The following is a 13,072-nucleotide window of genomic DNA, read 5'->3' as shown; positions in this document are numbered from 1 at the left end:
AGCATTTTCTCTATGTTAACAATTCCCAGCCCTTATTTCAAAGGTCGTTTTCTACAATGGTCTGATATACTAAGCTAAAATGTCTTATTTTTCTGGCTGGTCCCCAATTCCAGAACTCATATGTCCCCCAGTTCCCTGAACTATACAGCCCCTCTCTCAGCAAGACAAGGGGTCAAATTTATGGAGGTTTTTGTGATCTAAAATTTGGCAAAAATTGGATTACGTTGTTAATAAACTGTGCAGGGCTCTGTAAATCTGGACTTTGAGGCCAAAGCTTACAGAAGGAAGCACAACTGCCTTCTCAGGCCAGATGCAGAACACAAAAAATACCTGTTGTCCGCCTTCCATCCTTTTCACATCTGGTTTAAGCATTTTCAGGAAACAATCCACACAGGAAAAATCTCAAAACCTATCTTAAGCCTTGAGTCCTAAGCTTAATTAAGGTATCAGTGAGCCAGAGGGTTTAACTTTTTCTCTATTTAAACCAGAGCAGGAGTGCCTGGGTAGCTCAGTCAGAAGTGTCCCTTGGTTTTGGCTCAGGTTGTGATCTCCGGGTTGCGAGATCGAGCCCAAGTCAGGTTCCCTGCTCAGCCTCTCCCTCTGTCCCTCCACTTATGTGCTCTTTAATAAATAAATCTAAAAAAAACAAGAACAAAAACAAATAAACAGAGCAAACCATGAACCTGAAGGTTATTTTGAAGGATTCACTTTACAAAGCAGATGAACTTTTTATCACCACAGCACCAGCTTACCGGTTTAAAAACTAAGAAGATAATCCAACCACAAGATAGCTCTTTTCTCACTTCAGGAATATTTTCCTCAAAATTTTATACTATGTTCCTTTTGAAACACTACAAAGCAAACGTTATTAAGGTAACTCAAAATTTGAATAATATTTTCTTTATTTACAAGTTAGAATCAACAGACAAAGACAATCCAGAGGACCAAATGGGGAGATGACTGAAAGCCCCAGGGGCCCCAAATGGAGCAGAAGGAAAAGGGAAAACAGAGTAGAAAAAAAAAAGTCAACGTAAAAAAAGAGCTCCCCCTTCTTCCCTCCCCATGGAGGCTGAGGGGACCATGACCCCATACCCCTCAGCCCTACCTAGCTTAAAATAAATTAGAACAAACCACCTCAAAACAGGGCCTTTACAAGTGAACAGGGCAGCTATGGCCTCAGGAAACCCCGTTATCAGGGCCTTTGCCCACTCCCACCCTGTACCCCTGCCCCGCCCGTCATTTTGAATGGGGGCTCTATGCCCAAGAGGTCACTCTCAATGGGGCTGGGAACTCAATCTTATTTTGTCCATTTAAGTCCCTCCTTCAGTAAATGTCCCTGCGCCCCTCCCCCCTGCAGAGCCAGCTCTCCTACAGTGGGGGGAGGGGGGATGAGATGAGGAAGTGTCACAGAAAGGGGGGGAGGGGCAGGGCAGGGTGGTCTAGGGGTCCGGTCCTGCGGAGCCTCCTGCCCCATCTGGCCTGGCCCCTTAGCCTGAGTCTGAATCACTGGTGTCCGAAGAAGAGGACGATGAAGAGGAGGAGCTGGAATCGGAGCTGGAGCTGGAAGCGCTGAGGCGGGACACTGCTACCTGCTGTGCCGACAAGGACTCGGTTTTCTCACTTGCTGCAGAACAAGGTTGCACATTAGAATCGTACCAATCTCATCTCCATTTGTCAAGGAAAGAGTCGCGAGAGGTGTATGTAATGAGTTTGTAGTAGCTTACAGGGTACTCACCTTTCTTGGGGGGCTTTTTGGTGGAATTGAGCTGCCCGCTAACATCCTGTAACCGCTTTTCTAGTTCCCGCTTCTTTTCCAAAGCCAGTTCCTCCTTTGTCTTTCCCACAGGTTTCTTAATGGCTAGAAAAACAAACACTCCAGCTCTCAGACCGCCACAAGCGTAGAGTTTCACTGCACCTTCCTATTTGCCAAGTTCCTTTCTTGACTGGGGAACAGGCATGTCCCCCCCCCACCCTGGGAACTGACAATCAGGAATGCATCAGACATTCCCTATTATTCTTTTCTAAACTGTCCTCAAAACTACTCGAGGATTGCTGGATTCATGAGAAGATCATGTCATACTCACTATAGGGCTTCCGAGGTTTCTTTCGTAGACAGGAGAGGACGTAGCGCTCAAGTTCTCTAAGCGTGGATGGCTTGAGGGTTTCAAAATCAATCTCAATCTCTTCTGGGTTTGAGTCACGCAAAGAAGGCTCTCTGGCCTGGATTATGTGCACAACTCGACCAAGTTTCTCCCCAGGTAATTTGTTGATGTCCAAACTCAACTGCCGCTTTTCATCATAACTCATGGGTCTGCTTTCTTCCTCCTCCTCTGAATCATAGCCTGTAGGCAGGGCAGGTGGAGCTGTCTTCGCAGCCTTTTTGGGCAGTCTACAGGCAAAATTTTGTCAGTTAGGAAAGCATCACTAACCTCTCCCAACGCTTATTAATCTCAATTTCCTGCCAGAGTAATGCTTCAGTTTTCCCCTAAGGCAAATGGGTAAACCAACTGGAGAGGAGATACTACCAACACTCCTCAGGAAAACAGACCTTCTCACATGCTAAGCACTTACCGTTTATTTTGTGCTTTGAGAACTAGACACTGGTATGAGGTCATGAGTCCATCTTTTTGCTCCCTGAAACACTCTAACTCACCCCACCATGGAAAGCAAGACAAACTATAGATTGGTGCAGAGAGAAGGAACAGACAAACTTGGGGACAAATCTGGCTTGCCACTAGTTTCTGTGTAAATAAAGTTTTATTGGAATAGCCCTACCCATGCTTCCATAAGGTCTATAGCTGCTTTCGTACTACCCCCCCCCCCCCCCGAGTTGAGTAACTGAGAGACTATAGTTATGCTCTCAAAATCAGTGTTTGCTACCCAGCCAACTACAGAAAACGTTTGCTGACCTCTGGTTTAGAAAAAACTTTACAAGGAGTGGGAGAAACTATTCTCCCCCTGGACATTATAGTAATAGGCAAGTTTGTCTCTGCTTCCTAACCTCTTAGAACTTACTTGGTGCCACTTCCTCCAGAAGGTCCAAAGCCAGGGGGGCCTAGTGTAGCAGTACTGCCACCCCCACTGCCACTTGCTTTCTTGGACTTCTTGGGCTGAGATGGGCGGGGTGCCCGAGGTCCCTTGTCATCTTCATCAACCCCAGCTCGGCCTCGATGCTTCTCTGCCTTCCGTTTCTTCTTTTTCTCTTTTTTTTCTCTCTTCCGCTTTGGCTTGGATATTGGGCCTTGGGACAGGGCAGCCAGTTGTTCATGTACTGCCCGAAGCTGGAGACAAAAGAATCAGATGTATAATGAAAAAAATAAAGTAGAATAAAAAATAAGAGAAAAAAAAATTAGGGCAAAGACAGGGCATGACTTTACAAAATAAACTAAGTAACAAAATACCTGCTCCTGTAGTTCAGCCAATCTATGAGCCCTTTCTTCCTCAGAGTCAGAGCTTTCGCTCTCCTCTTCTTCCTCTTCATCCTCCTCGTCTTCTTCCTCTTCTTCCTCAGAAGAGCTCTCACTGCTGCTTTCCTCGCTGGAGGACTCTGAAGAGGATTTGGCCAACCCAGGTGGCAACGCAGTAGAGACTGGTAAAGGCCCTGGTTCCAGTGGTTCATCTGGCATCTTGGCATAACGGAACTCAAATACGTCCTAGGAAGAAAGACACCCTCTGAACCATGCTAGTCAATAGTGCCCCGATTACACCCAGCCACCTGGTGGTACAGTCCAGCTCCAATTTACAACTGTGTATACTCGGGAGAGCCTCACAATAAGGCGGTATAGCAAAGGACAAAAATCGCTCTCCCCAGACCCATTTGTTCTTCAAATTCCAACTGTGACACTCACCTGTAGCTTTCGTGCCATGGCCACAACATCGTGGTCTGGGGGATTGTACTTATAGCAGTTGGAGAACATAAGCCGCACATCAGCAGCAAACTCCTGTGCATCCCGGTAATCACGATTCTCCATCTTCCGCTGCAGAAGGAGGCAGCATCAGAAGCTGCACAGGCAGGGAGACGCACCTTTCCCTGCCAACCCCAGACACCGCAAGAATAGCCCTCTCTTGAGAGCACAGTAGGGATGACCTTAAAGATCTATGCCCTGGAGTTCAAGTTTGAAGTCAAAGGAATTTGGGTGGGTTGAAGAAATATCTACGTCTAGAAAAAAAAACCATTTCTAAGTGATAGGGGTGGGTGGCCTCTGACTATCCTTCCAACCCCTTACTCCCTAACCCAGTAAGTAGAACTTAAACACACATGAGTAGTGTTGCTCTGAAAACAAAACTCACCGTATAGTTTCAAGCTCCAAAAAATACACATTCAATTATCAAGTACTTAACCTCCTGTCCCATTACCATTTTGTAAAAATAAAATACCAAGAATCAAGATTGCCGTGTGCCCATAAAAAGTGACTGATCCGTTTTATTGAACCCAAAGTTCCAATCACTGCCTGAGCATCCCATCTGCCCCATGCAGTGGGTACCTTGACAGTGCTGAGGTCCATGGGGTGCTTAATGATGTCATGGTAGTCATGCAGGCCAAGAGCAGAAGCGTCCACTGGTTTATAAAAAGGCCAGGCATAGGCAGCATGCTTCTTAGAGAGCAACTCTTTCAAAATGCCATTGCAATGTTTTAACTGTTCTGACAACTTTCCTTTCTTGGAGCTCTGGTGTTGTTGCTGAGAGTCAGGCAAGTCTTTGCGTGGGGGCTTGATGGGGCGGCCACTCTCTCTACGCATAGGAGGAAGACGTGCTGCCTTGGGCTCAAGACTCCCAGGGGGGCTAGCTGGGGAACCGGGAGCCAGGATGGCCGTAGGGGTAGGTGTGGTAGTATCTGCTTTCCGCTTTACGCCTTTTTTCTGCAGAGAAAAACAAGATGCGAGCCTTTTAGGGTCCACCTCATCCAAGACCTTGCCCTTCCCGCTGCCCAAAAGAAATCCACAGATCCGTACCTTCGTAAGGGGCTGGGCTGGGGGAGCTGCAGACACAGCAAGGAGCGGGGGTCCAGCAGAGTGTAAGGACTTGAGAAGGGGAGAAGAGATGACTGACGGGTGGGGAATGTTGAGGACAGTGGTAGGTATCTCAGGTGGTGGAGTATACAGGGCCGTGTGAGACACAGAAGAAACTGCAGGCACCTGATGGGCACTGGTGATGCTGCCCTGGAGTGCTGGAAAAAAGGAAAGGAAAAAAAAAAAATCAGTTCTACTATCTTCCCCATCTTGTCTCCATTAGGAAAACTACCGCTCTTCCTACCTGCCAATTTGGCCCCCTTCTTGTGGCTATTCTTAGGGATGGTCACCACAAGCTCTTGTTCCTCTTGTGGCATTGATGCCACTTTCTGTAGGAAGATCTTTTCCAACGTTTGTGCCATCAGGACAATATCATCAGTGGGCTACAGAAAACACAAACAAGAAGATTCAAACGCCAGTTAATGGAAGACAAACCATTTTTCTGAGGAATTCCTACCCCAAGCATCACCACAGCCCCTCAGACAACTTTGTCATCAAGAACTGAATATTACCTATACTAGCCCACTTATTTCCACGTCCTACCCTACTGTCCCTCAAAATGCAGTAGAGAAAAAAGTTCAAAAGTAAGGAAGGGAATGAGACTGTCAAGGAGAATACATTCTGCTCTACTCAGCCCTCTAGAGAGTTCTCTTGAGAAACAGGGCCACCATCCCCAAGTATGTAAATGTTCTACTTAAATAACCTTTAACTCCAGATCTCTGAAGCCACATCACTGTGTATCCTTTGGAGCTCAGATTTTCTGGATCCTACCCACTTTGAGAACCTTCAAACATCATACCAACAAAATATCTAGCAGTAAACAGAAGCAGTCTTCCTCCATCTACTAATGAACACCCATTAAAAAAAAACTCACCTTGTTGTAGATATAACAATTGGTAAACATAGTGTTGAAATCCTGCATACACTCTGAGGCAGCCCAATAATAGTTGTTTTCAAGTCTCCTCTTAATAGTACCCATGTCCATAGGCTGTTTTATAATCTTGTGATAATCCTAAAGAAATAAATGCTAGGATCAGAGCCACTAAAAAATAAATGCCAGTTTTCCTAAACTACTGACCCCAGCAAACACACGCACATACACACCCCCTACGCATCAGAGTATGTAGTCCCCTACACTGCGGCCCCAGTTAAACTAAGGACAGAAAAAAAAATGGAATGGGATTCTTAACACCCGTTAGGAGGCCCCTAGTGCCTTTCTCTAACCACCCACCTCCCACCCACTCTGAATATTTCCCATCCTGTGACATTACCTCTGGGATTGGCTATCCATGGGCTGCATGAGGGAGAGGAAGAAGCTAAGAATTTTGGCCACCGTGGTCCTCTCCCAACCTGGGGTGGGAATCTGTAAAATGGAGCCAGGGCACAAAAGTTAAGGAAGGACACATGGAGGGCACAATGAGAGATGCCAAGATAGCAAGCGGTTGGATCAATAATCACAAAGGACCAAGAATCCAGACACCTGGTGGCTATCTGCCCTATAGGGGAGGGATGGGAAGTCCCTAGGGGCCGCAGCACCTATACTAAGCAGCCCACCTCCACTCACACACTTTCTTTTCCATTCCCAATACCTCCCCACTCCAATATCCCTACTCACCGGCAGACCCAGTTTGACGGCATCCACAGGCTGCCTGAAGGGCCATGCAAACTGATGTTTCCACAGAGCCTTCATCACCACCTTGTGCAGGTATTGCAGCTGGTTGGTAACCCGTCCTGGCTTTTTGGGATTGGACACCTCCGGGGGTGGTGGGTTGGCAGGGGTCAGTTGTAAAGCTGGCACTGAAGCCATTGTGGGGCTCTCAAATCCCTCATACAACAGAGAGGGCTTTCGAATCCTTTTCCCTGGCGCTGCTGCCTCTGGGCCCAGCCCCAGTAACCCTGCATTCCCCTCCCCAGGGAGCCTGTGAAATGGGAAACATAATTAGATGTGATAATTTCATGAAAATCAGTACTGCCACTCACACTACATACCCAATAAATCCAGACTTGGAAGTCAGTAAGAGATAATCAAGCTTGTAAGTCAACCAGTATCCAATCTGTGGAGCTTTGTTCTTGCGCCCCCCTCCCACTTTTTGTTTCCCTATTTTTAGTACACCTATCCAGATCCCACCTTCTAGACTCTAATAAGCTCTACCATCTGTAGTTCCCTTTAAAAAAAACACAAAGTCCCAAGATGGTTTCCATAAAGCATAGCATAGAATCTAAGAACCACAAGCTTCACAGGATAGGACTCAAGCAAAATGGGTGGAGCAGAGAAGCTCAAACCCCAAGCTTCTTCCTCACTAGGGGCTAGGTGGTTGAGCCTTGAGGGAAGCCAGTGAAAAGAGGAAGGGAACAAAATAAGGGAGCAAATTTCATAGAATGCTGATGAGACACCTAAAAATCCAACTGGGCACAAGAGAACACAACACCATCCTCCCCACAAGCTCTACTTAATTTAAAGCAGAGAATGAATCAGAAATCTAACGGGAAACCTTACCAACTTAAAAAAAATTTTTAAACAAGGGGGCATTTGTCTGACTTCACAGCTGGAACAACCCAGATGCCAAACCCCAGAAATTAATCGAATTCGTCTCCTTCCTCCAAAGGACTCAAAAATAAAGCTGGCCCAGTCCCCAGTCAAGGTCAGCAAGTTCCACCTGAATAGTGACAGACCACCCCCGACCCCGCCAAAAAAATATTAACGGCTCCCACTCTAGCACCAGACTCTTGAAATCAATGGCCAAGACTGGCTCAAACTTCTATTCTCTCTGGTACTCCTCAGGACCAGGTGTTTCCAGGGCCTAAGACTACAGACACTACACGGAAATCTCATTGTTTACATCCGCAGAGCTGGACTAAAAATCCTTAGCTCCACCCTCCTGCCCAGAATGAAACTCTCAAAGGTATCAAAAACCACCCTCCAAACAAAACGCACGCAAAGCCAACCCAAAACTGATTCTGTCATTGAAAGACAAGCAAAGATTTAATGACCCAGACTGGACACACGAACCCACAGGCTAAAAGTAATCCGTCTACCCTACTCTGGGAATCTCCGTAGCGAGTCTGAGGCTCCTCTATCACCATGGCAACACTCTTAAGGTGCCAGATGTGGCCACGAAACACCCTAAAAGACCCATGACAGACCAATGCTAGACACCAGACCCACCACCCACAGGACCGGCTACCCACTCAATGTCGTCTATTCCCATTAGACTCCGCCGCCAACCCAGCTCTGTCCGACTAGATTTAAGACTGGACCACGGCGGGAAAAGTAACGCATAAATTGACAACCTGTACTCCCTCCATACGCAGTATCTGGTCCTCTACCACCGTTCCCAAACCGTCACCCAACCCCCTCCGCGAGCCCCCAAGAGCCAACAGTCGCGCCGCGGAACAGCAACGCGCCCGAGTCGGTTCTGTCCTCCCTCGGAACCCGACGCCCCACATCCCCGTGCCATAGCCCCCAACGTCTCCTTCCCACACGCGAATCGCGGGGACGTACTTGCTGTGGGGAGTCACGTTTTGCAGCATCTTGACCACAGGGAACCGGCGCTGCCCTCAGCCGCGGAAAGTCCGGGTGGCCTCGGTTCCCCTTACCTTCCGGTCCAGCATAACCCGGGGAGTCGGGGAGGGATGGAGGGCCGCTGCCCTTGGCCCTCCAGGCGACAACACCCCCGCCGGGCCGGCACGAAAGCAATCTTCTCCGCGGCTTCTCTGAGAGCTCCCAACAGCTTGGCGCGCTCCGCGGGAGGCGGACAGCGAGAAAATGGCGGCGGCCTCAGCAGAGGCGGGCGAGCGAGGGGGAACGGACTCCTCAAACACTAGGACGGCCCCCAATCCCGGACACCGTCGTCAATACTGCCCGCTGTTCATCTGCAAGGATCCCCTCTTCCTGCTGGGACTGCCCGCAGCGGACGAGGTCCCGTTTCGATCTCGGATGGAGGCGGATGAACACGCAAAGTGGTTTAGGGAGCCGCCGCCTCCATCTTTGAAATCCTCTTGAGGGCGGAGTAGAGGGGGTTGACAGACTCCGACAATTGGGCGGGGCCCGAAAAAGGGGAGCGTCGGGGGCTTCTATGGGGTCTGTACTGTCCGCCGGGACCGGTCATAGGCCGAGACGAAGGCCATTTCCAAACGGATGGACGTGGATTGCAATGGCGGCCCCCGACGACTCGAAGGCTATCAGTAGGCAGAATCCTCCAGCTCGTTCTAGAGGTTGCTCCACTCCAGCGCGAAATGGCGCCGCCGAGCCCCGCGCCAGCCCTTTATATATAGGCAGGGAGGCGGAGCCTCGCCGCTCATGCGCGCCACCGTGCTCGAGATTTCCCCCACCCCCTCCGCGCGCGCACTCTCGCTCACGCGCGTGAAGCAGCAGAGTCGAAAGGGGAGGAACAGCTCTCCGCGGGAGCGTTTTCTATTGGTTGGCTGGAGCGATGACGTCATAAGCTTCATTTCCAAGGTGTCAGTCACTAGGCAGAAGAGTGCCGCATAGACCCATAGGGAACCGGCAACCCGCCACATCTCTGAGCCAATTGGCTGCGCTGTGGTTCGGCGACTCCAGGGAAAGAGGTTGGCATGGGTGCAGCACCCTCTCCCCGCCTCCCCTTCCAACAAAGTCTTCCCAGACGTCCAAGACCGGTGCGACCGGCGACTGCCAAGCTCGGGCAGGTCGTGCCATTCGTAGCTCCTCCATTGGCCACACCGACAAGACAAGAGGGGGCCGCGTGGGCGTAGCCGGCCTGGGCCCGCCAGGGTGTGGCCGCAGGACGCCTGGCGGGTTGTTGTTCTCGGCAGAGGCCGCTGCAGTGAAGAATCTGAAACGAGGAAGAAGACGCCATCTCAGAAGCCGCGGCCTGCTACTCTAGCAGATAACTAAGGGCTCTCGAACGTAGCCATGGAGAGATCTAACGTTCCCATACTCCACAATCAAAAATACAGGCTTGCCGCAGTCTTAAAATCCTCCCCGTCTTTCCCCAGGTCAAATAATCGGAAGACAAAGGCAAAACTCAGAATCATTGCGCTCCCAAAGGCTTACCAACAAGACAAACCAAATCTAGGATACGTTCCCAAAACTTGCGCCCAAGCACCTCTGCAATCCCTCCCTGCTCATACCTTCAGTTACCCATAAAGTATCTGCCTGGTCGACAAAATCCCGGCAGCCCTAAAGTGGGAGCAAAATCTCCACAAACATACCCATATTCTCTATAAAATGAAACCCACCTCCTCCCCAAACTTCATTCCGGTGTCTGGCTCAGAGCAGAAAAAACAAGTCCTGCGAGGGGCGAATCAGGGTGAACACCCTCCTCCTCCTGGCAAGCTCAGACCTTTCCCCAAGCTCCTGGCCCTCCCCCATCCCGAGGGCAGGCCCGAAACCCCCTCTTAGGGTCCCTCCGCCACGGGGGCGACAGGGCCCCCCCACCCCCCCACCAGGGTCCGGAGTCCTCCCCACGGAGCGGCTGGTCCATCGGTCAGCGCCAGGGAGGAGGGCGAGCGGAGGCGGCGGCGGCTGCAGCTCACACTAGCCCTCCCCCTCCTTCTCTCCCCTTCTCCCCTCCCCCCGGGCCGTCCGCCTCCGAGGAGGGACAGGAGCCATTTTGGGAGCTCAGTCTCGCCCCCTCCCCCAACCTACTCACTAAGTCTTCCCCACGATCTTGCTACCTGACTAGGGTTAGACTATGTATGAGTAAAGACACAAAATACAAGGCCAGGATCTCTCAAGCCATCTCTGAGCCCACGCCCCACCCCGCCCCTCGTCCCCTGATGCGGGAGTTAAAGAATTATCCCCAACCTGGGCTTTAGCGGGAGGTCTCCCTTTCCATCTCCCCTTCTCTGGACACCAAGACAGAAAACAGACTGCATATCTGAGAAAAGAAATTAATGTACATCAACGAACGTTAAGAGCCCCCCCCCCAAGGCTCGTGAGGGCCTAGGTCCTTGCGCTCCAACCACCTCACCCTCCCTCCTTTCGTAGTAATTCTTGAGCCCTAACCTCGGTTACTGCGTCTAAAATGGCCGCCAATCTCACGTCTTCTCGACCACCCGAGTCGGGCAAACCCTGCGGGGGGAAGTGCACACCGGGAAGAAAGTCTCTTCCCGTTACTACCGCCCTCCCCCACGCAGGGATCAGGCTTCGGCCCCAAAAGTACACGCGGGCTGGCGCGGGTGGCTGCAGCAGGGCGGGCAATGACACAGCAACTTTGCTGAGGCCTTCTCCCCTCCCCCTAGTGGCCCAGCCTCCTAAACCTGCAATTCTCCGCCCGAGGCCTCGCAAGGTTGCAGAGGCCCATTAGGGGGCCGGCCAGGGAGAAAAATTTAGGAGGTCGCGAAAACGCTGGGTCTTCGAAAGCGAAAGGGCAGCCAGACCTTACTCTGGCTTACTTTCCTGCATTCCGGAAAATCACTGCTCCCTACTCCCTCCCAAACCTCCCTTCCCCCATGAGTCACAGGGGAAGCTAACAGCTAGTCAGGAATTTGGAAAAATAACTCTTCCCTCCTTTCCGTTCCCTCCCCCGCAGTACACAAGGAGAGAACTGTTCAGGAATGGGGGAGGGGATGAAGAAGGCAAAAGACGCCACCCTGGAGAAACCCGAAACCCTGTGAGCTGTGAAATCATTCCAGATCCTAAGCCTCACTCCCTCCTGTCTCAGACCACGCTTTCTACAGCCCTCCCAGCACCCACCTTGGGCTTGGTTTCTGCTCCCAAGCGAACCCCAAGCTTTCAGCCTGTAAGCCCTCCCCAGCCTGGGGTAACACATGCTAAGACCCCCACCGAGGCAACGAAGGTTTGTACAGAAGGCTCCACAGGCCGCGTCCACGTGAATGCACACAAATTCGATAAGCGATTCGAAGCGTAACCTCCAGCATGCCATGTGATGACTGCGAGCTTCCTACCGCTGACACAAAAGCACAGAAATGCTCCTTCCAGAGTCTCTGGGGAGAAAGGGAGTGGGCGCCCGGGAACAATCTCAGTTCACAACCTGGGTTGCCCACTCACATCCAAGAGTAGGAAATACAGACACCACACCCACTCCTCAGCCCACTGGGTCACCCCTCCCTCCGGCCGCCAAAAAGAAACCTCACCTGGCTCCGGACTCCTCTACCCCCAGGGGACGAATGGAATGGGGGCACACACCGCCCCCACGCCCCTTTGCCCTCCAATTGGTATGGAGGCATGAGGTTGGCCATTCCCCTCCCCCATCTGAGGGGCCCTCTCCCGCTCGCCCCCCCTCCACGCTCCCATTGGCTGTAAACTGTTTGAAGGACAAACCCTCCCACCCTCAGGTTCTTCTCTGAACCCCAAGAATTTCGCCCCTCCCCGGACTCCCCACCGTTTTTTAAGCATTTAAATGACTAGCAACATCCCCGCCCCCCCAAGGGCCCCTTCTCACCTGGAACCTGGAATCTTCCGGGGGGGAGCCAACGTTCCCCTCGGCTTGGTGCGGGGGAAGGGGGGAAGAGGATGTTATCCGGGGTGTCACCCCCCCGGGAAACTGAAGCTGTGTTGGGGGAGGGGGCGTAACCCCCAGCCCCTCCCTTCCCGAGCGAGCTGGGGGGGTGGGGAGATCGTCGGGGCCGCGCCGCCACGTCAGCAACACCCAGATTGGCTGACCCGGGTCACGTGGCAGCCGCCCCCTCCCCCCTCCACGAGGACCAGTTTTCCAAAGGTTTCTGGGGGTCGTGCAAGCGGCCAAGGAGGCCGCACGGTCCTGGCCTATCTCCAGAGACCCAGGGCGCTTTAATTCCGCTGCTTCTCCATAACCCCGGCTTCCTATCCCGCTGTCGTCGACCCTGTCCCCCCCACTAGCCTCTCCGTACGGGTTCAGCATGGCTGCCGCTGCCCGAGAACGTGCACTGCGCAAGCGCAAGGGTGCGATCAGTTGGGGGAGGGGAAAGGAGCGCCGGAGCCCGCGGGGAGAGCAGCAGAGCGCATGCGTGTGCAGGCACCGCCGCTCTCTCGCTAGTCCTGGGAGCTCGCGCAGTGGGTGGGACGGAAGCGGGCGCGGCGCGCAGATCTCTTGCCTTAGCGGCCCCTGCCTTAGTACCAGCCGCCGTGCCGGGCGTCC

The 13,072-nt window shown here is 52.0% G+C and overlaps 1 protein-coding gene across 7 annotated transcripts; it reads right to left on the bottom strand.

The window, feature by feature from the left end:
* Positions 1 to 884: 884 nt before the first annotated feature.
* On the bottom strand, positions 885 to 12,785 carry BRD2 (bromodomain containing 2). 7 transcript variants are annotated; one of them, XM_045866650.3, is made up of 15 exons: positions 12,398 to 12,776; positions 11,779 to 11,939; positions 10,798 to 10,870; positions 8,512 to 9,823; positions 6,625 to 6,928; positions 5,884 to 6,021; positions 5,254 to 5,392; positions 4,953 to 5,167; positions 4,485 to 4,859; positions 3,849 to 3,977; positions 3,402 to 3,653; positions 3,016 to 3,281; positions 2,085 to 2,389; positions 1,736 to 1,858; positions 885 to 1,624 (listed from the first exon to the last, which is right to left on the bottom strand). In XM_045866650.3, exons 4-15 carry the CDS (start codon positions 8,538 to 8,540, stop codon positions 1,488 to 1,490), a joined length of 2,412 nt encoding a protein of 803 aa, XP_045722606.1. In that variant the 5' UTR covers positions 8,541 to 9,823; positions 10,798 to 10,870; positions 11,779 to 11,939; positions 12,398 to 12,776; the 3' UTR covers positions 885 to 1,487. The 7 variants fall into 7 exon arrangements, with proteins under 7 accessions (XP_045722606.1, XP_064453519.1, XP_045722607.1 ...); XM_064597449.1 differs by lacking the exon at positions 10,798 to 10,870; XM_045866651.3 differs by lacking the exons at positions 11,779 to 11,939; positions 12,398 to 12,776 and adding an exon at positions 10,999 to 11,678.
* Positions 12,786 to 13,072: the final 287 nt, after the last annotated feature.

Source organism: Mirounga angustirostris, unplaced genomic scaffold (assembly GCF_029215605.1).
Source record: "Mirounga angustirostris isolate CCGP_5_RB_7025 unplaced genomic scaffold, mMirAng1.0.hap1 SCAF_8, whole genome shotgun sequence".
Classification (NCBI taxonomy): Eukaryota; Metazoa; Chordata; class Mammalia; order Carnivora; family Phocidae; genus Mirounga; species Mirounga angustirostris.
The sequence above is the reverse complement of the archived record's forward strand: the minus strand, read 5'-3'. Positions and strand labels throughout refer to the sequence as shown.